The sequence below is a fragment of the Salvia hispanica genome, chromosome 2, assembly GCF_023119035.1.
Source record: "Salvia hispanica cultivar TCC Black 2014 chromosome 2, UniMelb_Shisp_WGS_1.0, whole genome shotgun sequence".
Classification (NCBI taxonomy): Eukaryota; Viridiplantae; Streptophyta; class Magnoliopsida; order Lamiales; family Lamiaceae; genus Salvia; species Salvia hispanica.
In genome coordinates, this window is record NC_062966.1 from 28,132,443 (window position 1) to 28,158,645 (window position 26,203).

General features: G+C 36.2%; 6 protein-coding genes across 15 annotated transcripts; 2 read left to right on the forward strand and 4 right to left on the reverse strand.

Annotated features, from left to right (window-relative positions):
• The first annotated feature begins 1,534 nt into the window (after window positions 1-1,534).
• On the forward strand, window positions 1,535-4,976 carry LOC125204183 (pentatricopeptide repeat-containing protein At1g25360). Its single transcript, XM_048102755.1, has 2 exons — window positions 1,535-4,209; window positions 4,551-4,976. Exon 1 carries the CDS (start codon window positions 1,598-1,600, stop codon window positions 4,025-4,027), a length of 2,430 nt encoding a protein of 809 aa, XP_047958712.1. The 5' UTR covers window positions 1,535-1,597; the 3' UTR covers window positions 4,028-4,209; window positions 4,551-4,976.
• Window positions 4,977-5,954: 978 nt separating this feature from the next.
• On the forward strand, window positions 5,955-10,491 carry LOC125203820 (F-box protein CPR1-like). 6 transcript variants are annotated; one of them, XM_048102286.1, is made up of 4 exons: window positions 5,971-6,033; window positions 6,563-7,804; window positions 7,999-8,094; window positions 10,378-10,491. In XM_048102286.1, the coding sequence occupies exon 2, from the start codon at window positions 6,634-6,636 to the stop codon at window positions 7,699-7,701; it is 1,068 nt and encodes a 355-aa protein (XP_047958243.1). In that variant the 5' UTR covers window positions 5,971-6,033; window positions 6,563-6,633; the 3' UTR covers window positions 7,702-7,804; window positions 7,999-8,094; window positions 10,378-10,491. The 6 variants fall into 6 exon arrangements, with proteins under 6 accessions (XP_047958240.1, XP_047958243.1, XP_047958245.1 ...); XM_048102288.1 differs by having other exon boundaries at window positions 8,004-8,094; XM_048102287.1 differs by lacking the exon at window positions 10,378-10,491 and adding an exon at window positions 8,234-8,463.
• Window positions 10,038-11,208, reverse strand: LOC125206687 (F-box protein At3g07870-like). The gene has a single exon (XM_048105926.1). It carries the CDS (start codon window positions 11,145-11,147, stop codon window positions 10,038-10,040), a length of 1,110 nt encoding a protein of 369 aa, XP_047961883.1. The 5' UTR covers window positions 11,148-11,208.
• A 472-nt stretch (window positions 11,209-11,680) lies between these two features.
• LOC125206688 (receptor-like protein 9DC3) lies at window positions 11,681-14,104 on the reverse strand. Its single transcript, XM_048105928.1, has 3 exons — window positions 13,459-14,104; window positions 13,238-13,381; window positions 11,681-13,131 (listed from the first exon to the last, which is right to left on the reverse strand). Exons 1-3 carry the CDS (start codon window positions 14,102-14,104, stop codon window positions 11,681-11,683), a joined length of 2,241 nt encoding a protein of 746 aa, XP_047961885.1.
• A 2,874-nt stretch (window positions 14,105-16,978) lies between these two features.
• LOC125208400 (F-box protein At3g07870-like) lies at window positions 16,979-17,716 on the reverse strand. Its single transcript, XM_048108010.1, has 2 exons — window positions 17,152-17,716; window positions 16,979-17,045 (listed from the first exon to the last, which is right to left on the reverse strand). Exons 1-2 carry the CDS (start codon window positions 17,706-17,708, stop codon window positions 17,039-17,041), a joined length of 564 nt encoding a protein of 187 aa, XP_047963967.1. The 5' UTR covers window positions 17,709-17,716; the 3' UTR covers window positions 16,979-17,038.
• Window positions 17,717-20,871: 3,155 nt separating this feature from the next.
• Window positions 20,872-24,802, reverse strand: LOC125208399. 5 transcript variants are annotated; one of them, XM_048108005.1, is made up of 3 exons: window positions 24,398-24,802; window positions 21,693-21,802; window positions 20,872-21,249 (listed from the first exon to the last, which is right to left on the reverse strand). In XM_048108005.1, exons 1-3 carry the CDS (start codon window positions 24,782-24,784, stop codon window positions 21,066-21,068), a joined length of 681 nt encoding a protein of 226 aa, XP_047963962.1. In that variant the 5' UTR covers window positions 24,785-24,802; the 3' UTR covers window positions 20,872-21,065. The 5 variants fall into 5 exon arrangements, 4 of the variants coding, with proteins under 4 accessions (XP_047963962.1, XP_047963965.1, XP_047963963.1 ...); XR_007174106.1 differs by lacking the exons at window positions 20,872-21,249; window positions 24,398-24,802 and adding exons at window positions 21,281-21,514; window positions 21,954-22,038; XM_048108006.1 differs by lacking the exon at window positions 20,872-21,249 and adding an exon at window positions 21,281-21,514.
• Between the last annotated feature and the right edge of the window lie 1,401 nt (window positions 24,803-26,203).

A 26,203-nucleotide genomic window follows, 5' to 3' on the forward strand; every position in this document is an offset into this window, starting at 1 on the left:
TATCAATTTTGTATTAAAACCTATGTCGATCCCAAAGTGCATATTCTTTGAGGACGGAAGGAGTATCTTATAGTAATTTACAATTTTATTTTAATATAATTTAAAATTTCTCCATATAGTACAATATACTATTAATTAATTATTATTTTTTTAATAATTAAATCAATTGAATATCATCAAAATATTAATTAATTATTATTAGCAATATTTATAGGTAAAACATTTTTTCCAAATACATTAATCACTTCTATTAAAATTTATTTTACAGTTCCATTAAGTCCAATTTAATGATAGATAGATAAAGGTTTAAAGAGGAGAGAAGCACACAAATCCAACAAAAGAAAATAGTCTCCAAATACATAATAATACTACAGAGTTAAGATTTACATCTCAGCAACAGCTGATGAACGATGATCATGAAAAACAGAGATTAAGGATAGGAATAGAAGCAGCAAAAACAGCGACAACACCGCCTGAAGCAGCTGCAGTGAGCATACCGAATCCGATTCCGTCGATCTCCATTATTCGACGGAGCCGATGATGAATTCCGGCCGCCCGATTGAACTTCCATTTCGATGCTCTGTTGAGAGAGAGAGAGGAGAGAGGGATGGGTGAAATAGAGTCGGTGAAGAAGTGTTAAATATAAAAAGCACACTATGCCTGCTGCGATTTAATTTAATACTCCTATTTTTTAAATTTAATTGCTCCCTCGAGATGTTATCCATGACTTGCAAGAGATGAGTTGAAAAAGTTAGTGGAATGTAATTATGATATTTATATATTAATTTTATAATAAAATATGAGTGTATGAGTTAATAAAAAATGTGATATATTTACCAAAAATGAAAAAATATAAAATGGACAATATTTTGTAGACGTACTTAAAATAGAAAAATTGGACAATATTTCATAGAAGTGAGAGAGTACTGGTCCGCTAGATAAATTAAATGAGAGCCCAAAAAGAATTGGCCCCAAAAGAATTAGTTTTTGGCCCATTTTAAATTAATATTGAAGCCTATAATGAAAATTCATTATTTAATTATGTCAAGGTCCAATCCACTTAAATTAAAGGCCCAACGTGAAAGTACACTACTAGTAGTCTAGTACAGTATTTTTCATTTTCAATAAAGCAGAATTAGAATTTATTCTAAAATTTAGTGATGAATAATTACTGACATTTTTACCTTCATTATTTGAAAATAAAATATTACATGAGTTTTATTACTACCTTCATCCCAATTAAATTGAGTTAAAATTTTTGGACATGAATATTTAGAAATTGTATTGAAAAATAAAAATAGAGTGTTTCTATTTTCGAAAAATAGTCTAATAAACAAAAAATTTCTATTTTTAAAAACTGTCAAAATTTTATTTTTAAGAAATGGAATGAGTATTTAAGTTCAGATGATTCATAAAGTCTTTATATTCTGCATTGACAATAAAATAAGTTACTATGTTTTTTTTTATTTATTTTAGGTGTATAAATTTTGAAAATTATATTTATTCCAAAATTTATTAACCAAGCCACCACGCCGCTGCCTTGCCGCCGGATTCATGATTTTGAGCGTTTGAATCTCCAAGAATTTCGGCTATACTGATGTCCGCCGCAAAAGCTGTATATCCCATTCAAATACTCCGGCAAACGGTGGATATCAGTGCCTTGGCCAATAATTACGCCGCCAAGCTTCATCTATGCCACCAACGCGGCCCTTCCGGCCACCATATCGCCGCCGGAATCCATGCCCACATGATTGCATCCGGTTTCGTTCCACGCGGCCACATTCGTAACCGTTTGATTGACATTTACAGCAAATCCTCTCGTTTGGGCTACGCAGAGAAACTGTTCGATGAAATTCCCGAACCAGACATTGTTGCAAGAACCACTATGATCGCATCATATTCTGCTTCTGGGAGCCCCAATTTGGCCAAACAGATATTCGAGAAAACCCCGCTGAGAATCCGAGACACGGTCTGCTACAATGCCATGATCGCTTGCTATTGCCATAGCAACGACGGCCATGCTGCCGTTCGTCTCTTCAGTGAGATGAGGCGGAAGAGGTTTGAACCCGACTGTTTCACTTTCACAAGCACGCTTGCAGCTTTGGCGCTTGTAGCCACTCGCGAGGAGCAATGCGATCAGATGCATTGCGTTGTGCTTAAATCCGGCTGCGGTTTGGTTACTTCTGTTTTAAATGCACTCTTATCTGCTTATGTCAAGTGTGCGTTTTCTCCCTTCGTGTCTTCTTCTTCGCTTTTTGCCTCTGCGAGGAAACTGTTTGATGAGATGCCGGTAAAGGATGAGCTGTCGTGGACAACGATGATCACAGGGTATGTGAGAAACAAAGATCTTGATGCTGCTAGAGAATTTTTTGACTCGATGGATCAAGATTTGGTGGTGGCGTGGAATTCTATGATTTCGGGATATGTACAAGAGGGGTTGGTTGTGAAAGTCTTTGAGATGTTCAGAAAAATGCAGTCTTTAGGGGTTAAATACGATGATTTTACCTACACCAATGTGTTGAGCGCTTGTGCTGATTCGAGCTTGATTCTTCATGGTAAGCAGATTCATGCGTACATTCTTCGGATAGAGGCAAAACCCCCAACGGATTTCATGGTTTCGGTGACCAATGCCTTGATCACTTTATATTGGAAGTGTGGTAAAGTTCACCAAGCAAGAAACATTTTTGATGCCGCTTGCACCAAGGATCTTGTTTCATGGAACGCGATGTTGTCAGCTTATGTGAGTGTGGGGGAAATTGACAAGGCGAAAGCCATTTTTGATGAGATGTATGAGAAAAACGTTTTAGCGTGGACAGTTATGATATCAGGGTTAGCACAACACGGCTTAGGCGAAGAAGCTTTGAAACTTTTCAATAGGATGAAGTCTTGCGGGCTTGAGCCGTGCGACTATGCATTTTCAGGCGCTATTACCTCTTGCGCTGTGCTTGCGTCTTTGGAACAAGGGCGTCAGCTCCACGGCCAGCTTATCCGACTTGGCTTTGACTCGAGCCTTTCAGCAGGAAATGCTCTTATAACAATGTATGCAAGATGCGGTGCTCTTGATGCCGCATACAAGGCTTTTCTCACAATGCCGTGTCTCGACTCTGTGTCGTGGAATGCAATGATAGCAGCACTTGGGCAACACGGGCATGGGGCCAAAGCAACGGAGTTATACGAAGAGATGCTGGAAGAACGCATTTTGCCTGATAGGATAACGTTCCTCACGGTCCTCTCTGCTTGTAGTCATGCCGGTTTAGTTGATGAAGGAAAGAAATACTTCGAATCCATGAAGGAAGTATATGGAATAACTCCCTGTGAAGATCATTATGCACGACTCGTTGATTTGTTGGCTCGAGCTGGGCGATTAACCGAAGCTCAAAATGTGATCCAGACCATGCCTTTTGAGGCCGGGTCACAAATTTGGGAGGCTTTACTTTCTGGCTGCCGTCTTCATGGAAACATGGACTTAGGCGTCCGTGCTGCTGAAAATCTCTTTGACATGATTCCGAAGCATGATGGCACGTATATCCTTTTGGCTAATATGTTTGCTGCTGCAGGGCGGTGGGATAGTGTTGCCACAGTCCGTAAATTTATGAGGGATCGAGGAGTGAAGAAGGAGCCGGGGTGTAGCTGGCTCGAGGTTGAGAAGAAGGTTCACGTGTTTTTGGTTGACGATGCTGTGCACCCTGAGATTCATCAAGTGTATAGATATTTGGAGGAGTTCGTTTTGAGGTTAAGGGAATTGGGATACGTTCCGGATACTAAGTATGTATTGCACGATATAGTGCCGGAACAAAAGGAGCAGTCGTTATCCACTCACAGTGAGAAGTTGGCGGTCGTTTATGGACTCCTGAAGCTTCCTCGTGAAGCCACCATTAGAGTCTTCAAGAACCTGCGTATTTGTGGGGACTGCCACAATGCAATCAAGTTCATGTCGAAAGCTGAGAGTAGAGAGATTATTGTTAGAGATGTAAAAAGGTTTCATCATTTTAAGGATGGCGAATGCTCATGTGGTGATTACTGGTGAAGGAAATGTGTCGGTGAGCAATCGAGCCATCCTCGATCTCAGGAATTGCTGCCACCTCCTTAACTCTCGTATTCCCTAAAGCAAGACTACTTGTTGCATTGCTCCTTTTAGTGAAGTTCTTGACTTGCAGAGTTGATCTAATCTTCTGGTCGCGATCGAACGTCCATGTTCCGTGGCATCAGGTACAACAACTCCTGATAACTGCATTTTTGTAGAATGAATGAATTGCAATAAAAATGTATCCATTAGATCTTCAAATCCAATGGCTTAATAATTGTTCTTAGATCTGAAATGCAACAAAGATGTGTTCGGATTTGAATACATCCCAATATATATTGTGTCGATTCGGTAATAAAATAGATTAAATGATCATGAAACTGAGAAATGCATAGCTAGTTGCATAATTTCTTGCCAAACTATGTCAAGGAGAAGTTTGTCTAAATAGACTACCTTCTTTAGTTCTTCTTTTTGGAGGAAAATAATGATAAATTGCCTCATTGTAATTGAGTAACTGAAATTGCAGAGCAAATACTTCTTCAAGTGCAATGTTTTATGCAACTGTGGAATACACAACCTGAGCTCTGTGGCGATGAGGAGCCTATTAATCAAGGGGATGAGATCGAATCAATAAGGGAAGCAGAAGAAACGAGACGAGAGGAAGATGCAGCGAAGTTGAAAGAGCAATGTCGCTTGGAGGCACTTGCAACGACGAATGAGGCACGCGAAAGGTAAAAAAAAAAGGAAGCAGACAAGACGCAACGATCAATCGGATCGTGTGTTTTTAAATATGCATAGGGACGAGTCCTCCAAATTTTGTCTCCTATTCCGATTGATGATGAGAGGTGAGAGATTTTCTTGATTTGTATGGGATGTTGCTATGAATATGCCACTGGGTTCAGTTGCTCTGTCTCTACTCCAATTGAAGCTATGCTCAACTTTATTTTCTATATATAGTTTAAAATTTTTATCAATTGAAGCAAAAAAGATTTTATGTTCCAAATTTAATTTAAAAAATGATATGGTGCTTTTGATTGATATGGTGTCCGTCCATATTTTATGTTCCAAATTTAATTTTAAAAAGATTCTATGCCACTGGGATGTTGCTTTTGATTGATATGGTGTACGTCCATCACAACCCAATTTTGTTCGGGGCGTTTACTCAAACATATCATCGTTTAAATTGTACTACCATTTTATTGGGTGAAAATAGTGGTATTTATAGATGAAAAATGTAAATTTTGGGATAATAAAAATGAAAAAATAAATTTAAAGTAGGAAGAAACGGATACATTTTTTGGGAAAGTAAAAAAAATAGTACAGTATATATTTTGAATTCTCCCAAATTTTCTCAAATTATTTTTTAAGAAAATCATTTTTCCAACAGCTATAATAAAGCCCAGTCGCCCAAGCATGTGCGTCCGTTAGAGCAGACGAAGCTCTTCCGTTGGCACGAGCGTGCTCTTCCCATCTGCTCCCGTTGGGATGCTCTTATGGTGTGATGAAGAGATTATTCTATTTTTTATTTTGTTTTGAAATTGTATTTTATTAATTATTTAATTTAATTTGTAAATATTTCTTTTGGGGTGTGTTAGGCTCCTTTGCACCCTAAGTGTCCTATTTCCTTCTTAATCTCAGTCGTTGGATCCTTGAATTGGATGGTTGTGATCAATGCATTATTAGACTATAATGTTGCATTATTTGCCGTTGTGCATTATTAGAATGAAAATGTGCATTATTAGTCTATAATGTTGTATTATTAGCCGCTGTGCATTATTAGAATGAAAATGTGCATTATTAAATGACACGTGACATTAATCTAACCGTTAGATGATAAAATCGTAGGGCTAGAATTAAGAAGAAAAAAGGACAAAAGATATGAAAAGGATTTGAATACGTCCCTATTTCTTTTTCTGAAAGAGAAAAAGTAGACATTTCCACTCACTCAGCAGTCACACATCATCGGCGATACCGTAACTCATCGGCCATCTGAATTCACGGCATAGCAGGTAAATTTGCTCGGCTACTTACATTTCAGCTCTGGATTCTGTATGTTTAGATTCTTTTAGTCGATTGCCTTTTTCTTTTTGGTTTTGTGAGAAGATGACTGTGCACAAATGTTACCCCCAAATTGTTGATTTCATATCTATTGAAAGCCCTATCCTAGCTAGCTAGAAAGCTTTTGGATTAGAAATTGCTACGATGAAACTACTAGAAATTCATTAGTAATAGGTTTTAACTGTACAGAAATTGATTTCATACGGCTTGAGAAATAGTGAAGAAATTGGGATAAATTTTGCAGAATGCAATAATCTGATACTCTAACCATCTAAACTCTGGAAATTCCTTCTAAATAATGAAGAAATGTTACCCCCAAATTTTGATCTCATATCTAGTGAAAGCCCTATCCTAGCTACAAAGATTTTGGAGTTTGAAATTGATTCGATGAAATTACTAGAAATTCATTAGTAAAAGATTGATTTCATAATGTTGAATTTACTCGATTAACATTCTGATACGGCTTGGGAAATGGTGAAGAAATTGGGATGAATTTTGCAGACTGCAATAATCTGGATATTCTGACTATTTAAACTCTGAACAATCTTGAAATGGCGAGAGGATTCTTCGTGAATTTACTGTTAGAAATCGCTATCAATATCCTGTCATGGCTCCCCCCTAGAACTGTTATTCGTTGCAAGTGTGTTTGCAAATCATGGCTTAAGCTACTCGACACTCGCGAGTTTGTCAAGTTACATCTTTCTAAGTCAGTCCCGGGGATGGCTGTTGTTCGGTCTAATGTGGAGACGAACTCGTACGAAATCTTTGAATTTGAAGACAAGCTTGATCTTGAACGCCATCATCTCCGCTACAGCTCGGTCACCAAGTTTGTTTTCCCTCGCGCTGCACTGATACGGGGTTCAGCTAATGGGTTGCTTTTTCTGACCGGCAAGCGACCTTGTGAACTTTATGTATGCAACCCTATAACACGACGATTTATCAAGCTTCGTCCGAATATAGACTCTCCCCGCTCTTCATCTGATAAAGTCGCGTATGGATTTGGAGTGACCAAAACGACTGGCCAACATAAGGTGGTTAGGATTGTCTACGACTACAAATTCGAAACAAAGGATTCGCCTAATATTAGGCTTACCGAATCTCGTTGCGAGGTGTACACTCTTGGAACTCGAACATGGAGAAGCGTCATACCCGTTGCCCTGATACTGTTTGACAGAATTGGGATATTTCTTAACGGAAATCTTCACTGGTTGGTGGCAGATCCAAGCACGCCACCACAAATTTCTTGCTTTGATCTCGAAACAGAGCTTTTCAGCACCTTCTTTCATCCCTCTCTGGTGAATGGAGGGTCTGTCGGGAGCTTGTCAGCTTTGGCGGGTAGCCTATGCCTTTGTGATAATTCATCCGAAGAAAAAATCATCATCTGGGTTTTGGGGGAGTATGGGGATGAGACATCTTGGACAAAGGAATATGTCATTAAAAAAGACCGCGACGTTTGTAGAGACTATATGCTTGTTTCGCCTATCAAAATTTTCGAAGATGGTGACATTCTGATGGAATATGAAGAAGACCTGCTGTTCTACTACTCTGACAAGACGAAAACTATTAGGAAGATTGAGATGTCATGTTTGAAGCTTGTAGTGGAAATCATTTTCGTGTGAATGCAATTCTCCACACCCCAAGCTTTCTATCACTGAGAAATTTTGGAAAGGAGCTAGAACCAACCTTCACCGAGGATCACTATGAGCTTTTAACTTAATCTAGGTATGTATGCCTATATGTTCTAATACGATGTAATTATGAAGCCTTGTTTACTATTATGACACAGAAACTGTCTTCAAGAGACGATGTCGTTGCAATAAGATGGAAGTTCATATCTTTTTCGTCCATTTGATTCCAACGACATCGTTTCATACACTTTGGATGCCATGGCTCCGGGCTGACAATTATATTTTTAGTGCAGGAAATTGGTCTAGGAATATTTGAAGCTAAAGCATCTGTGATTTATGGATACAAGAGCCATGGAGCATCTGCTCAAGTTTGAATCTCTGATGGTAAGTACATAATATTCTTGAGATTATGGTTTGAGATGAACACCCTTATAATGACATTGCATAATGAGTTAATGACCATGATAATACATTTATAATCCGATCTAGGCCCTCCATTTTCTGATCCAATGGCTTATAATAGGTCTTTGCTTTGCACTTTGGGGCCAATTTCAACCTAGTGTGACTCTCTCTAAATATATATTTGCTCTCTCTGATATAGCAATCGTTGTATAGAAAAAAGAGTATGATAATGGTGTCAAACTGTCAATATATAAATCGATTTAGAAGCATGTTTCCTATTTGAACTATAACATTTTTTTTATTAATAATTAACGAGGTCAATGCATTAAGGGAAAATTGCCATTTGAGTTATAACTTTTGGTTGACTTCTGGGCAACCTCGTAACTTTTAAAAGTAGCGAATTAATTTATAATTTTTGTACATTTTGTAATTGTTTCATACCATTAAAATTCCACGAAATTTGTTATTGATATCATAATTTTTGTTGACTTCTGAGCTGATTTAACATTCTTCTACATCATAATGATTGATTTCTAGATGTTTATTACTCCCTCCGTCCCTAATAATTCAACACCATTTGACCTAGTACGGGTTTTAAGAAATGTAATAGAAAGTGAGTTGAAAAAGTTGATGACACGTGGGTTCTATTTTTATATATTAGTTTTATAATAAATTATGAGTTGAATGAGTTAGTGGAATGTAGAGTCTACTACCAAAAATAGTAAAAGTGAAAGGTGACAAATATTTAGGGATGAACGAAAAAGGAAATAAGTGATGAATTTTCAGAGACGGAGAGAGTAATTATTATGCATGTTGGGAAGATATAATGACGAAAGTTACAAAAGTCATAACAAATTTTATAAGAATTTTAATTGTAATGGGACGATTGTGAAATGACCACGAGATTTAACAAATTTTATAAGAATTTTAACTGTAATGGGACAATTGTGAAATGACCACGAGATTGAACCTTTAACTTTTGTGCATTTCGCATTTGTGGTTTAAAGTAATAAAATTGACTTGAAGACCGAAGATAACCAAAACTAATGCGAGTTAAATGACCACTTTTCCAAGAATTTATCTAAAGTTAAAGAAGAAACATTTGAAGCCAGCCTGAAAGTTCCTGTAAATTTGGCCCAGAAACAATCCACGACTCAGGTTTTGAAACTGGAAATGTCATAAATGGGCTATCGGGCCTGACCTGTGTTTCAGGTGATAAAGTTCGGGTGCCATTGTTCTCGAATTATGAATTGGTGATTTTGGTTCAAAATCGTTAACAATCGGAAAAAAAATATTATTCCCTCCGTCCCAACAAAGTTGAGTCGTATTCCTTTTTAGTCCGTCCCAACAAAGTTGAGTCATTTCCTTTTTTAACAAAAGACAAAACATCTAATCACTCTTTTTTTATTTCATCATTTACTTTACTCTCTCTTATCTAGTCTACTTTTTTCGATCTCTCCTATTTATTTAATATAAATTCTTAACCTCCGTGCCCAAAAGTTTTGTCTCAACTCTTATGGGACGGAGGGAGTAATACGTTTCATACAAACATTGACATGATAACAATACAATTTAATTCGGGTTGACACGATTTTAGTACCGACAAAATGCAGGTTAACATTATGAAGCACGAATTTATAGACAACAATCCACGATAGCCTTGACATATCATGAATGTTGGATATAAGGCCAAACCCGAACACCAAGACATAAATTTGACACAAATACGACCAAATAATAATAAAGCACAAATGTAGACTACATTATGAACTAGAACGAAATCATAGATGACATCCCAAAATATATATGCTAGCTAGTGTCTGGTCTACACGATAAGGACAAACCCGAACACTACAAATAATGAAGCCTTAGATATGACCACAATGTATAAACACGAACACACAAATGTAGACTCATATTATAAACTAGAACGACAACACATTCTTGATCCCAAAACTCTCGAGTGATAAAAGGCTAGGAGTGAAAATCAGGGCGAAGGTACACTTTTTAGATGCATCCTTAAACATATCAATCTTTTGAGTAGTTCTCGTCTTGTTGGAGTAGTAGATGAGCTGGTTGCTATTCATCAACATCAAAATGTCACCATCTTTGAAAATTTTGATAGGAATAACATAAAGAATTTTAGTCTTATCAAAACCAAACCTAGTAGTACTCAACTTGTACTCTATGGTCCAAGATTCCTCGACTTGGTATTCCTTCATCAACCAGATGACAATTTCATCGTCCCATGTGTATGAATAACAGAGGCAGTCCCTCAAAGCAGCCAACTTCCCGTTTAGACGACCACGTCCATCTATGGGAGGAGGAGTAGAGAATATGCTAAAACATTCCGTTTCAACATCAAACCCACAAATCCACATTCTTTGCTTCGGATCACGTAAGGTCCAATGTGGGTTGCCATTTAATGCAGATTGTGCCGTAATAGAAGGGAGATTAAAACCAGAAGGAGCGCCATCTTCCAGGCGCCTCCACGTTCCTGTTCCGAGGGTGTATACATGATGGGATCCAGAGAAAGTATTGATACATACCACCTTATATTGCCCGCTTATTTTGCTCAAACCAAATCCAAAACTCAAATAACAAGTGTATGCCTCAGGCAAGTCGAGGTAGACATATTTACGAGTGATCGGATTGCATATGTGAAGACAACATGTAGGATTTGAGTATGTGGTTACAACAACCAATAGAAGAAGCGATCCATTAGCAGCGACACCTGCTATTGATGACCCGTGATATATTTTCGAATCTGTGAGCCGATTGTAGTGAAGGTCATGGCTGTCCAGATCGGCTTCTTCTTCGTCTTCAATTTCGAAAATCATGCAATGTGACAACCAATTATTCGACGTCACGCGAGCCAGGGCGGGTGGGGTTTTGATTTCGAAATCGTTGGACTCGAGCAGATTGAGCCACGGCTTGCAAACGCACTTGCTGATTGCAATGCTTCGAAGAGGGAGACGTGAGAGGATGTTAGTGTTGATATCTAATGGTAGATTTGTGAAGAAATCTTGCTCCATTAATGAAGAGAGTTTCTGCTGTTCAAATAAGACGACAAACAGACTTCTGTTTTTTTCTATATTTTCCATTTATTTTTGTATTACATTTTCTATTTTATGGTGAAATAATTTTTTTAGAAATATTGTTATTTACAGCATTCTATATGGTAGATTTATATTGTAATATAAAATAGGATATTCTATATATTCACTTCTAGTCAAATTGAATATGTTGTTTATTTTTAAAAAAAATTTATTAATATAACTTATCTAGTCAAAATTGAAATTGATGACTACCATAAAATGATGATTATATTATGAACATATAATAATAGCCATTAAATTGAATAATAATTTTTCGTATTTTAATCAAGGAATGAGATTATATTTTAGTTATGCTCTAAGGAATAAGGGTGTGGTGCATCCACAAATAATTTTTCGTGCTCAAATTCATGACTATTAAGCACATAATTGTCCATTTATGGAGTATAACGAAGCAAAACTCAACTGGTATATTCTATATAGTCTTAAATCTACAACATCACTTAGTAAGTTCAACATAACATGCAAAGAAAGGTTAAGCAAACAGCAATAATGTAACTTTGTGGTGCCACATTTCTTCTATGGCTTCTCATCTTTATCTTGTAAAATCCATAGAGCCAATCCAACAACCATTTAGGCCTTCCATACCCAAGAATCAGATAACCAACAATCGCACCGATTACGAATCCACATCCATATCCGGAAACAACAGCCTGCCAACAGAATCCCTCTAGAATACCATAGTCGTCATCATCATCTTCTTCCATCATCACTGGAGGCGAAGGCCCTTTGCATTTTCGTGATAAAGGAAATCCACATAGTCCAGAATTCCCAACATATGATGTATTTTCGAATGTGGAAAACTGGCCATTGGATTGAGGTATCATCCCTGAAAGATTATTCATGGAAAGGTTCATCACAGCAAGAAACGTGAGCTTTGTTAGCTCCGCTGGAATTTCCCCTTCCAATCGGTTTGAAGACAGGTCCAGCGACTCGAGTTCTGTCAAGTTTCCAAGAGATGCAGGTATACCTCCTGTGAGGCAATTGTGACACAGATTCAGATGTATCAAGGAATTCAGATTTCCAATGGTGTTTGGGATACTGCCGGAGAATCTGTTGAATGACATGTCGATTGTTGTGAATGTTTTCAGAATTTTCGTATATTCTCGATCATAACCTTTCACTCTCAACACGAATGACTTTGTATAACTCGGAATCTGAACTTGTTCTCCTCGATGATTCTCTTGTACATCCATCATCACTTTGAAATTCGTAATATATCCGTGGGGAAGATTGCCAACGAATGCGTTATGAGATATATCAAAAACTTGCAGCTTAGGGAATGGAACTGTAGCCTTGGGAGCGAGAGGAGAAATGTTACCGCTGAAGTTGTTGGATGCCAATATGAGGACTCGAAGATAAGTGAGATTTCCCGTCCAAACCGGAAAAGTGTCTTGTATTCTGTTGTTTCCAAAATTAAGAAGCTGCAGACATCGACAATTGGAAAGGGAACGGGGTAATGATCCTTCCAACTTGTTAACATTTAAGTAGAGTGACTGAAGGCTACAACGTATCGAAAATGTAGTTGGGATGGATCCTGTGAGTTGATTGTTGGATAAATCCAAAATCACCAAATTCCTCAAATTTCCAATTGCAGCAGGAATTTTCCCTCTGATGCTGCAGTTAGATGCTGAAAAGCTGATAAGTGAAGTAGACAAATTTCCGAAGGAAGATGGAAGGGTACTATTCATCATCGGATTGTTAGTAATATGCAAGACATTCAAATTAGGGCAGTTTGTAAAAGAAGAGAGAAATCCCAATCCAGTCAGATTATTTTCCCGTAGACTAAGGAATCGCAGCTGTCTTAGATTACCAAAGTCGGGGATGGTACCAACGAATGAGTTACAGCTCATCTGTATAAAAACAAGCTGAGAAGCGTTCGTGATTGAGGTTGGAATTTCGCCTGTGAATAATAGTATGTTATAACTGTGAATAAGGTTGGATAATATTGACTTAACAGAAAACTAAGTGTGATCAAGATATAGATATAAGTTGTTCCTCGATCGCACCTGTTAAGTTGTTGTTGCTAAGACACAACACTTGGAGTTTGAGTAAATTATCCAAATTTTTGGGTATGCTTCCAGACAGTTTATTGCCATCGAGATATATGAATTTCAAACGCGAAACGTTGAAGATAGAAGGCGGAATACTTCCTATCAAAATATGGAAAAATGAAGTTAATTAGTAGAATAGTTAAATCAATGTGAGAGCTCCATTTCATTATAGTTACCTTGGAGATCATTATCATCTATAGATAAAAGTGTAAGCATGGTAAGATTCCCAACTTCGGTTGGTATGTTTCCGTTGAACATATTCGTCGACAAGCTCAACTCCTCCATCTTGCTGCACTTGTGTATACTCCTTGGAATTTTTCCAGATATTTGATTCGTAATGAGAGATAATCCCTTCAGTTTCGGAGTGTTATTGCATATATCTCTTGGGAGAGCGCCCGATAGGTTGTTAAACCTCAGATCAATATATTCCAATACCGACATGTTTGTAAGGATACCTCTCGGTATTTCTCCACTGAAGTTGTTACATGTCGCGTTTACTAGCTTCAAACGGCGTAGTTTAGACAGCTCAGCTGGTAAGACGCCTGTGAAATTGTTGGAGCTGACGTCCAAGGACTGGAGAAAGGTTAGGTTTCCGAGATGTGGGGGGAGGCTTCCATGGAGGCCGAAGTTGGAGAGATCGAGGGCTGTGACTCTTTGGTGTTTGATTCCACACGAGATGCCGGCCCAGTGACAGATGGAAGTGTTGGTGAGCCATTTCTTGCTCAACACGCCACTTGTGTCGACAGTAATGCCTTTTTTGAACGCGAGAAGAGCATCTCGATCGGTGGTGAAATCGGTTAGTGGTGCAGATGAGGTGAGCATGAAGAGGATGTTTATTGTAATTAAAAGCATGAATTGCAAAAGAAACAAGAAAAAGGTGGCCATGAAAATGCTACTAAATTGCTATTTTGATGAGGTTGTTGGTATAATGAATCAAGCCATGGAGGGTATTAATTATGTATATATATATATTTCCATCCCTATAATAATTTGAATCTCATAACAGTAGGTGTGTGTGAGCATGTGTTTTCTGCCATGTTTTTCACATCAGCAAAACTAGAAAGGGAAAAAACACGTATAATGCGTGTGAGACCGTGGGTTGATAATTGCAACCTTTTTGACTAATAATAGTAATCTTTAATGAGATATATGAAACACTTACTTAATATAGGACGGGAAATACTATATGGAGAACTTAGTAGTTAACAGTGGCGGATCCGAAAACTAACTATAGAGGGACGGAATTAAATATTAAAAAAATAATATAATTTTTTAAGAATAAACTTAAATAATATATTAATTAAAAATATAAAAGTAAAAAAACGTAATGCTACACTAAATAACAAATATTTATACTCCATAAATATTTCAAATGTTTATTTTGATATACAAGTAATAAGATGCAATAAAAGTTACATAAAATAAGTACTTTATACTAGTAATACATATAGTATAACAAAATAATGTGTAAACTAATAAAAATATAGATTCAAAAAGTATTTCAATGGTTTGATAATTGATTTGGCAATAAGAAGTCATATGAATTGATAAAATAAAGAAAAAAAGGTTAAAAGGAGAAAAAATGCTTTTAATGAGAGTTGTTCCATGGACGACTGGTTAAAAGTCTAACAACACAACCCCTAGGCTACTAACTTTAATACTCCCTCTGTTCCATAGTAACGGAGGCGTTTCTTTTCAGCACGGAGATTAAGAAAAATTGTGTTAGGTGAGTTAAGTAAATGGAGAATAAAGTGGAAAATGAAAAAGGTAGAGAGATGAATGGAGAATAAAGTAAGAGAGAGTAAAGTAGGTGTGAAAAAATGGGTTGACTTTTACTAAAAAGGGAAATGACTCTATTACTATGGAACGTACCAAAATGATAAAATGACTCTATTACTATGGAACGGAGGAAGTACAACATTTGTTGAAAACTCATATTTTTCCATGTACGGAGCGGCGATTTTGCTATTTCCAGCTCGATTATAAGGGATATTTAGGCTTTCCGGACGGCCGGGAAGGGGGCGGTTGTCTCCTCTTGCCCCCGGGATCCGCAGGTGTTAGTTAATACTCTATCCGTCCCAAAAATATAGACTAATTAATCTTATCATTTTGGACCATTTCCCAAAATTAGACAAAGTCTAAATATAGAAAGTTTTTAACCAATTACACACCATTAATAATGTGGACCCCACATTCCACGACACTACTTTTACTACCTTTTCCCTCTTTCTTACTTACTTTTTTCAATTTCTCTCTTAATTAAAAATCGTGCCATATACAACTTTGTCTATTTTTTGGGGATGAAGGGTGTGTATTATAAGAAATGTTTAGAGCACTAATTTAGTTATGTCTTTTAATATAATTACAAAAAAAATGAGCAATATATTAAAGTTTGTTGGAATATAAAAAATACATTGAAGCACTTGTTTTAGGTTGACGAAAATATATTAATGTTTAGATTGATGTTCATTACAGCTATTGATTCCATTTATATTATTTTTTCTTAACTTTCTTTCATCGAATTATATTCGTTACTGGACAATTAAAAAATTCATTAAAATAAAAGGAGGGATTCGAACAAAAATCGATTTGATCCAGGTCATAATCATTATGGGATTCGCAAAGTTATTAATAGAAAGTAGACCGCGAGGGGTCGAAGAATTACATATGAATCTACATAAAAAATTTCATTATGTGAACAGCAAACTTATCACAAGAATTTTGTAATATAAGAAATATATTGGTACACTTATTTAGTTTGAATAAAATATTTTAAAATTTGTTGGAATATAAGAAATACATTTAACATTGCTATCACAAGAATTTTGTAATATAAGAAATATATTGGTACACTTATTTAGTTTGAATAAAATATTTTAAAATTTATTGGAATATAAGAAACACATTAGTTAAGCAAAGATAAGGATTTTTTGTTACTATACAAGTCCTTCCTTTCTAAAAGTTATAGTTCATCTTCTATATTTTTGGTGCATCCACAAAATTGAGTCCGACAACTTTCAAAGACAGTAATCCGAGCACCGCACAATAAAGAAAACCTTTAACACGAACGCATCAAGTAAAATTAAGACAACAAAGCGATTTAACAATATAAACTAGAGCAAGATTATAGACAATAGACCACAACAGTTCATATTTGGTACATCCACATAAAATCAGTCCATTTTCTTTTATAGGCGCGACAGGATTAACGACAAAACATGATAAGATCAAACCCAAACACCATAGAATAAGAAAACATTAAACACAAACATGAACTCATAACATTGAAATTTAAGTTGTGTTGACACAACACGACAACAACGAAAATTATAAGTAGGTTAATATCAACTAGAACGAGGTTACAGAGATTACATAGAGTTAGAAAGCACCATACAAGTTATATACTACTACTAGCTAACAGTGGCATATAGCACGTGTTGGGTTGGCACGGGTAAAGTCAAACCTTTGAGACAAACACGACCAGCTAACGACAAAACACAAATGTAGACTAACATTATGAACTAGAATGAGATCACATTCTCAATTCCGAAACTCTTTAGCGAGAGAAGGGCTGGAGTAAAAATCATGGCACAAGTAAGGTGATTCCCTACATACACATCCTCGATCGTACGGTGTTGTTCTGCAGCCATACCGTTTGACCCAATCGTACCGAGTTGTTCATTAATCATACCGAGCTGTTGAATAGTACCTGTCTTGTTGGAGTAGTGGATGAGCCACCTCATTCTGGAGTAGAAGTTAAAGTCTTCCGGCACCATCAACATCAAAACGTCACCATCATTGAAAACTTTGATAGGATAAACAGACCCTATCCCATAACAAAATCAAAATTAACACCATAAGTGCTCAACCTGTACTCCATGGTCCAAGATTCCTCGTCTCGGTATTCCTTCATTGACCAGATGACAATTTCATTCTCCGGTGCATAAGAAACACACAGACAGTCGCTCAAAACACTCAACTCCACAGTTAGGCGCTCATCCACAGCGGCAGTAGGAGCAGAGAAGATGCTAAAACATTCTGTTTCAACGTCAAAACCACATATCAACAAGGGGCGAGTGGAGTCATACACGGTCCAATGGAGGTTTCCGTTACACACGACCCGTCCATCTAAATTGAATGCAAAACCAGAAGCAGCGCCCGCTTCAAGGCACCTCCATGTTCCCGTTCCGAGGGTGTATGCGTGATGAGCAGATCCATCGCGATTGATGCAGACGACCTTATATTCCCCACTAATTCGACTCACACCGAATCCAAAACTCAACTTAAATATATAGGAAATGGATTGTTTGGGGCTGAAGAGATTGATGCATTGACGAGTGAGAGGATTCCATATAAAAAGAGGGATGCTAGGATGCCCTAACTGTGAGTATACAAGCAACAATCCATTAGCTGCGATACCTACCATTGAATTGATGGATTGAATCACTGATTGAAGAAGGAATGATAGCCGCGGCATAGCTGTGTGTGTTTTTGAATTAGGAATTAGGGCTTCTTCTAATCACTATTTTATTCGTTTTTTAAATCCTTTTAGGCTCCGTTCGGTGTATGGAAATAGACGTAGGGAATTGAAATTGGAACCTCCAATTCCAAATTCAATGTTTGGTATCATAAAAATTCTTCTCCAATTTCACAATTTGAATTCCATATCAAAAGTAGGGGGATTTCAAATATTTATTAAACTACACTTCCTGTACACATTCTACTTACACCACACTGCACACACTCTGCACACATATACTGCACACATTTTTACACACACTGCACACATTCTTACACACATTATGCACACGCACATTCTTACACACACAACACACATTCTCTGATAAGGATCTTTTTGAATTGATCTATGTGATTTAGTGCGCGCGTAGTGTGATTTTAGTGAGTGTATGTGTGTATTTAATGATTGTGCAATGTGTGTAGTGTGTGTGAGTGCAAATTTTTAAATTCAATTCCATATCAATTATTTCATTTTGCTAAACAAAGGATTTGGAATTAACCAATTCAATTCCATAGAATTCCAGTTCCAATTCAATTCTGATTCCGTGTAACAAACGGACCCTTATATACTTTAAAATTTGAAACCCCATTCGATGGTAAGTGAACTACTCCATCCGCCCACCATTTATAGTCCCATTTTAACTCGATATGGGTTTTAGGAAATTGTTTAACTCTGTGAAGAAAAGTGGAAAATGATTTAGTGAAAATCTTTTATATATTGATTTTATAATAGGATATGGGTGTAATGAATTAGGTGAATAACGAGTCCCTTAATTTAAAATGGAGAAAAACAAATGAAACTTTAAATTGCACGATATACATACTAGCCTGACACGATAAAGTTGGGAGAAATATGATCTCACCTTTTCAGCTCAAGCATTATAATTCATTTAGTTAGATGGGTATCTAAAAAGTACATGGAGTATATATATAATGCTCTCTTCGTCTGATATTAAGACAATTGAATTCGGCACGAATTTTAAGAATTACAAATAGAAGTGGGTGAAAGGAACTGTGGAACAATGGCGGATCCAAGAATAAAAAATCGTGGAGTCGAACCAAACAAGATTATAAATATAATATTTTAATAAATATTTCTAAACAAAAATACATAAAAATATATATACCACAATTTTATGTTATGCGAGATAGTTGGCTTCTTCGAGTATCCATTTTCTGAAAACGGCTCAAAATCTTTTCATTGGGAATGAAGCAACACAAATTTAGACTTTATATTTAATCATTTTTCATATACTACAAAAACTTTCTAATCTAATTTAATCTAATCTCGGATTGTTGGACAAGGTAAACAAAATAAATGAATAACCAAAACTCCAAAGCAATTAATTAAGCAAAGCTGCAAAACAATTGCAAATTTGCAATATCTACTTAAATGATGATCAATTTAATAGTGTTAACTGCTACTTAAATGAGAAAACTGAAAAAATGACTAACTTAAAACTTGAATGAAATCCCTCAAACCAAATTGCCAATTGCTAAAATATTCCTTCGAACTTCTTGCACAGAACCTCTGAAATTTCTTCCAAATAAATTAATGGTATGGAATAAATGGTTTTTTTATTGCTGTTAATGTTATACAATTCGTACATGCGGGCATACAGCATTCTTCTCGGTATATTAAATAGAATAATAGGTTAATATGTACTCCTATTGGGCAATTCAATTACTAGTAGGTTTAATAAGTAAAAGGCAGCCCATATTAGAATCTCTTCTTTCGTCCTTCTCTGCACAAATCGGCGACTGGTTATAAGCTGGGGCGGAAGTTTGGCGGCGTGGGGTCGGCAGCTGAGGGAGGGTATAATCCGGCGATTCTCCGGGGACAGCGGGCCGACCCCACCTGGATCCGACACTGCTGTGGAATATGGGGACATTTTTATATAATACTCCCTCATCTCACGAGAATATATACTTTCTAATTTTAGAAACTTTATTCTCTCTAATGAGGTGAGACCCAATTTCTCTAAATCTCTCCTACTTTAATTACTTTTTCTCTCCAAATCTCTCTTACTTTACTAATTTTGCATTAAAACTCATGCCGAACCCAAAGTGCATATTTTTTTGGGGACGGAGAGAGTAGTTTTATAATAAAATGTAAATGAAATTAGTTAGTGGAATGTGGAGGTCTAATAATCATGTACTGAAACTTCTAATTGTGGACGAACTAAAATGGTAAACCGAAACTCCTAATAAAGGATGCAAAGACTAATATAAACTACCTATAATTTGTTTTAAAAGATGATTCATCATTTACTCAGCGATTGGAATTTGATTCACATCAAAATACCTACTTTGTACCAAAGGAATATTTCATTGATCACATTTTAGATAATATGTTTTTCTTTTTTAGTATGCCTAAGAATATGTCATGTACTCTTTTGAAAAGTACTTCTTCCGTTCCACAAAAGATGTCACACTTTCCTTTTTAGTTTGTCCCACAAAAAATGTCACATTTCCATTTTTGAAAAAAGTTCTCTCACATGAATATAAAAATTATATTTTCTCTCTCCATTTAACACACAAAACAAAACGTCCTTAAATCCCGTGCCGTCCCACAAGTGTGACATCTTTTGTGGGACGGAGGGAGTAATAAAATAACTTAATACAAATACATTCGACACATTTTCTCTATTCATTCCATCTAACTTCATTAGTACATCCAATGAACTTTTTTTTCTCTTTAATTAAATAAACTAACCAATATCATCTAAAATTATGTAGTACTCCCTCCGTCCCGGCTAAGATGACACATTGCTTAGCCGGCACAAGATTTTAGGAGTTATTGGTTAAAGTGTTTAATTGGAGAGAGAAGGTTGGTGTAAGTATTAAAGTAGAGAGATAAAGAAAGATGAATATTTTAATAGAAGTGAGAAAAAGTGGTTGAGTGTATTAATTGGAGATAAAAAGTTACCAAAAAAGGAAATGTGTCATCTTAGTTGGGACAAACTAAAAAGGAAAACGTGTCAATCTTAAGTGGGACGGAGGGAGTACTACAATTTTATATATATATGAGATAGTGAGAATAGTCATTTTATTATTTTGGTACGTTTGTAGAAATAATTTTATTTCCATACATGAACTGCACGATATACATACTAGTCTGACACGATAAAAACTTGATACTATGAAGTAAAGGTAGTTCAACTAATGAAATAATGAAAAAAAAAACAAAAAACAAAACAATTGGAATTCAAACTTAAAAGATGAATAATCATCCGAAGAGGTCTAATAATCCTCCCACTTAGGCCTATAGTTTATGAATTGCTTGTATCTCCTGCATGAAGGGTTGTGATGAATGTTGAACATCCTCCACATGCAATAGATCATGTTGTTGTATATTAGTGTGTGGTGCACGAATCTCCAACACTAGCATTGAACTTGTTATTAATGGTAGAACTTGGCGTTTAGCTCCGACACTGCCTTCTCCAATCCTTCCACGCACAATAGCATGTCATTCGAGTATGTTTCAAAAGAGCGAGTAGAATCCATCGCTCACCGTAAGCATTGATATGGAGTAAAGACAATTCAACAAAAGAAACAACGAATATAGAGAAAAACTGAACACAATAACTGCAACTAAACACTTTATTTTTCGAGGTATCTAGTTAATATAAAGAGAAGCTATTGTGTGTGTGAGTTGGCCAAACGGTAGAGAGGTTAATGTCTGAGGCAGGTTCGAGTCCTTTGTGGCGCGACCTTCAAATTAAAATTCATTAACTGATCATCCCAAAAAAAGAGAAGCTATTTATAGGACTCCTACGAACTCCATTCTAGGAAAGAAAATAAATAAGGAAACGAGTCCTCAAATTGAAAGTAATCTTCAACAATCTTCGTAATAATGAAAATAATCTCAAGGGAGTATGAAGATCACTACCTGGATCTCATCCATCGAGTCATTGTTCGGTGTTGCGAGTGTTCATTATGCCTAGATCCACATTCACCGCACCAACTGATATGGAGTAAAGGCGGTTGACACAAAACTAACTGAGACATAGAAAAATGGGAAAATAAGAACTAGAATTTAACTCAAAGAAGATGCCCTGGATCTGACATGTTACTCGGTAAGAGTACCACGAAGCTCAGACTTAGGGGTGTAGTCAATATTCGAAGTATTTGAAATACGAGAAAGAAATACCATTCTGGTAATATTTCCAAAGGAGTTGCGTTTCATCTTCGAAGTATTTCCCCTTCCAATATTTTTCTATTGAAGCTTCCCTCATCCCTTTTACTGAACATAATGATGCGAATAGGGCTTTAATGAGTTCTAATATGCAACGCCAGACAGTTCCGCTTTATTGCTTGAACATAATGATGTGAATAGGGCTTTATTGAAACCAAACCTATCCTCAGGAGGAGGAGGACAGATGGGGGCAGGTTGATATTCCATATATATGGAAAAACAAGCCGATAGAAAATATTTTGATTGCTCGCGGATACATATAATTCAAAAGAATATGTGAGTGACTCATACATATCCTTTATTGAGGGTTCTACCAATTGATATCTTTCCAAAAAGAATTGTAATTCGATTTCATGAACTGTATCTTCAATTTTTGGAAACTTATAAAGTTCTTCTGCCAAACCCCGATCTGATATGGAGTAAAGGCGGTTGACACAAAACTAACTGAGACATAGCAAATTGGAAAATAAGAACTACTCCCTCCATCCCAACTAAGTAGAGACAAATCTTTTGGGCACGGAGATTATGAAATTGTGTTGAAATGTAGGAGAGAGGAATAAAGTTGGAAAGATAAAGAGAGAGTAAAGTAGATGGTGGAATAAAGTAATAGTGATGGGATGTTTTGTTTTTTTTTTTTTAAAAAGAAAATAACTCAACTTAGTTGGGATATCCCAAAAAAGAATACGACTCAACTTAGTTGGGACGGAGGGAGTAGAATTTAACTCAAAAAGAAGTCATAGGAGAGGCCTAAGACAATCCTCCGAAAATGCCTAATAATCCTCTCACTAAGGCCTACGGTTTGCCCTGATTACAAATGAACTTTTCCTAAATGCCCCTCCAAACCTCCGAGTCTATCCTTATAGAAGTGTTCATAATAATTTAAATAAAGTAGGCCATCAAAACGAATCCTTATTACTTAATACTCTGTCCGTCCTGAAAAGTATGAATATTTGGTTCGGCACGGATTTGAATGTATAATTAGAAAAGTAAGAAAGAGATAGAGATAGAGATAGAAAAAGTTTTAAAAGTTTTGTAAGTGGAGAATGAGTTCCATCTCGTTCAAGGAAAAAGTATACAAAGTTAGAAATTTCATACTTTTCAGAAATAGACTAAAAAGGAAATAGTTCATACTTTTCACGGACGGGGGAGTAAAAGATACTGCAAAGATATTAATGAAAAATAATAGTACTAAATATTGAAGAAAGTCTTGCAAATCTAATCATCCTTATAACTCCCTTAACAAAAGATGCTGCAAAGCTAATAATGAAAAGTAAATAAGCATGAGAGTCTAGCAAATCTCATCATCCTTGATCTTCTCATCCTCCACGAACCTCTTGTTGATTCGACGGACGGATGGGATGGTTGCGGACTATAATTCATCACACACCTTAGAGATTTACCACCTCGAATGGATATCACAACACAACGTGCCGACATATGATTCACCACCTTGAACTGATATTTGCCAAGCCTTTGCTTCTTGGCCCATCAATCCAAGTTTGAGTCCTTACTCAACGACAGAGAAACTTTAGCTCAAATACTTTTCTCTAATTTCTACATAGTGTGTGTTGGATTGACACAATAAGGGTAAACCTAAACACTAAACTACAAAGACAAAGAAGCCATAGACACAAACACACTAATGTAGACTAGAATTATGAACTAAAACGAGATTACATTCTTAAATCCAAAATTTTTGAGTGAGGAAAGGCTAGGATTGAAAATCAGGGGAATGACTAAATCGTTCGCATCTAAATCCTTGAACATATCCACAAATTCCAAAATCTCTGTCTTGTTGGAATAGTAGATGAGACGACTTTTTTCCAGCAACATCAACATGTCACCATCTTTGAAAAGTTTGATTGGCTCAACAAGCATATAATTCCAATCAAAATCACAATATGGACTCAACTTGTACTCTACGGTCCAAGATTCCTCAACTTGGTATTCCTTCATCATCCATATGATGAAATCCTCATCCACACTATAACAATAACATAGGCGGTCGCTCAAAACACACAAATCCCCAAATTCATACCCATTAGGAGGAAAAGAGAAGATGCTAAAACGTTCTGTTTCAACGTCAAAACCACAAATAGAATTGTTATGCCACATATCTATTACCGTCCAATGGAGGTTGTGATTACATAAAAGAGGTTGAGCCCAAAATAGGTAACCAGAAGCAACCCCGGCTTCAATGCGCCTCCATTTTCCTGTTCCGAGGGTGTATACATAATGAGTGTCGAAACCAATTTCCGCATTGATGCAGACCACCTTATACTCCCCACTTATTTTGCTCACACCGAATCCAAATTTTAACTCACGCTCCGGGATATAAAGAGGGTAAGAGAGCTCAGCATATTCACGAGTCATCGGATTGCATATGTAAAGAGGAATACCTTTTGTTGTTGATGGGTTGAGAAGAAGCAATCATTAGCATAGGTAGCTTCCATTGATTCTCTGTTTCCGTGAGGGATCACCAAATCAGTGAGCGGATGGTAGTGAAGATCATGGATATCCAAATCGGCTTCGTCTTCATCTTCAATTTCGAAAATTGTGCATCGAGCTGAGGCCGTGAAATGAACTAGGGAAGATGCGGTTTTGATTTTGGATTTGACGATGTCGTTGGACTCGATCAGATTGAGCCATGGTTTGCATACGCATTTGCTGATTGCGATTTCTCGGGTAGAGAGCCGCGATAGGATGTTGATTGTCATATCTGATGGCAGATTTAGGATGTTGATTGGCATATCTGATGATAGATTTGTGAAGAATTCAAGCTCCATTTTTTGTAGAATTCTGCCGTTCAGACAAAGGGGAGAAGAAGATGAATTAGGGTTCTATGCATCACCTTTTATACTGTCTTATTTTTTATTTTTAAATTCTTAAATGCAAAAAAGAAACTTTATCTTTTAGGTGAAAATTAAAACGACGTCATTTTATGTTATTACTATTTAATAAGTGGAGTTTTAAAAAATTAAACTCCACGTCATCATCTATCGTGGATCTCTGTTGTAGCGGAAACACAGCAGGGACAATGATGCCATAAAACGGCTGACGTTTTTGGTTCAATTACTCACTTTTTCAATTAAGCTTACTCATGATTCGGTAACATTCTCCATTCCAAAACTCGTGAGGGAGGGAAAACTCGAGGTATGAAGGACTGAATTAGCATTGAAAAACATTTCGATCCCCAAAATAGTTCTCGTCTTGCTAGAATAGTAAAAGAGAGAGAACTCACCCCAAAATCAGATTGGTCAAACTACTTCATAAAACTCAGTCCTATAATTCTCACTTTTGCTAATCACATATTCTTTTCTTTACGATTTCTCGTCTCCATATATTCATCAACAAGTTAGCAATCTCATCTTCGGATGAGTTATCTCTAAAGCAAACACGTCTATAAGTACAAAATAAAAGCTAAATTTCTTTTCATCATCATATGAACTATAGCTAAATTTCTTTTCATCATCAAAATAATAGGAGAAAAATAAATATATAATTTAATTAACACAAAAAAGTTTAATAAATTATAGTCTCTGAAATAAAGACTGAAACAAATTAAATATAAAAGTATAAAAACCTCTTAAATTAAAGTGTATTGCATAAAGGCTTATGAAACAAAAAATTGTAAAAGGACATAATGAAATGAAACAAAAATTAATAGAATGACCAATGAAACAAAATATATTAGTCCAAGGACTTCTAGATGTGTTTTGTCATTTATAGATAACATCCTACTATATACTAGTCCGATCGACAAGATCACAACACAACATTGAAGTCAAAATCCTCATAGAGATCAAGATTGGGAAGTCCATTATCTCGTAAAATTATTTTCACCAGCATATAAATTATCTCAGGATTACTTCTCATATTTGAAGATTTATTTCTTGTTGATTTTTGTGTTGATTTACTTTCCTAATTTTGAATTCGTCCATTAAACAATTCCTCTTTAAGAAGACAAATAGATAAAATCCCACAAATTGTATTGACATTAAATTGCACGGTTATTCAGAGAGTAGACTATGAATAAGAATTAGAAACATAATACTCCTACATCAATAGAATAGGCCTCAAGGTTCAAGAAGTAGAAGCGATAAGTAATAACTTAAGTGAGATAGATAAAATAAGTGGATCATCATGACATACTCCTTCCGTCTAACTTTAAGTGAAACATATTCGGCACGTGATTGTATGTAATT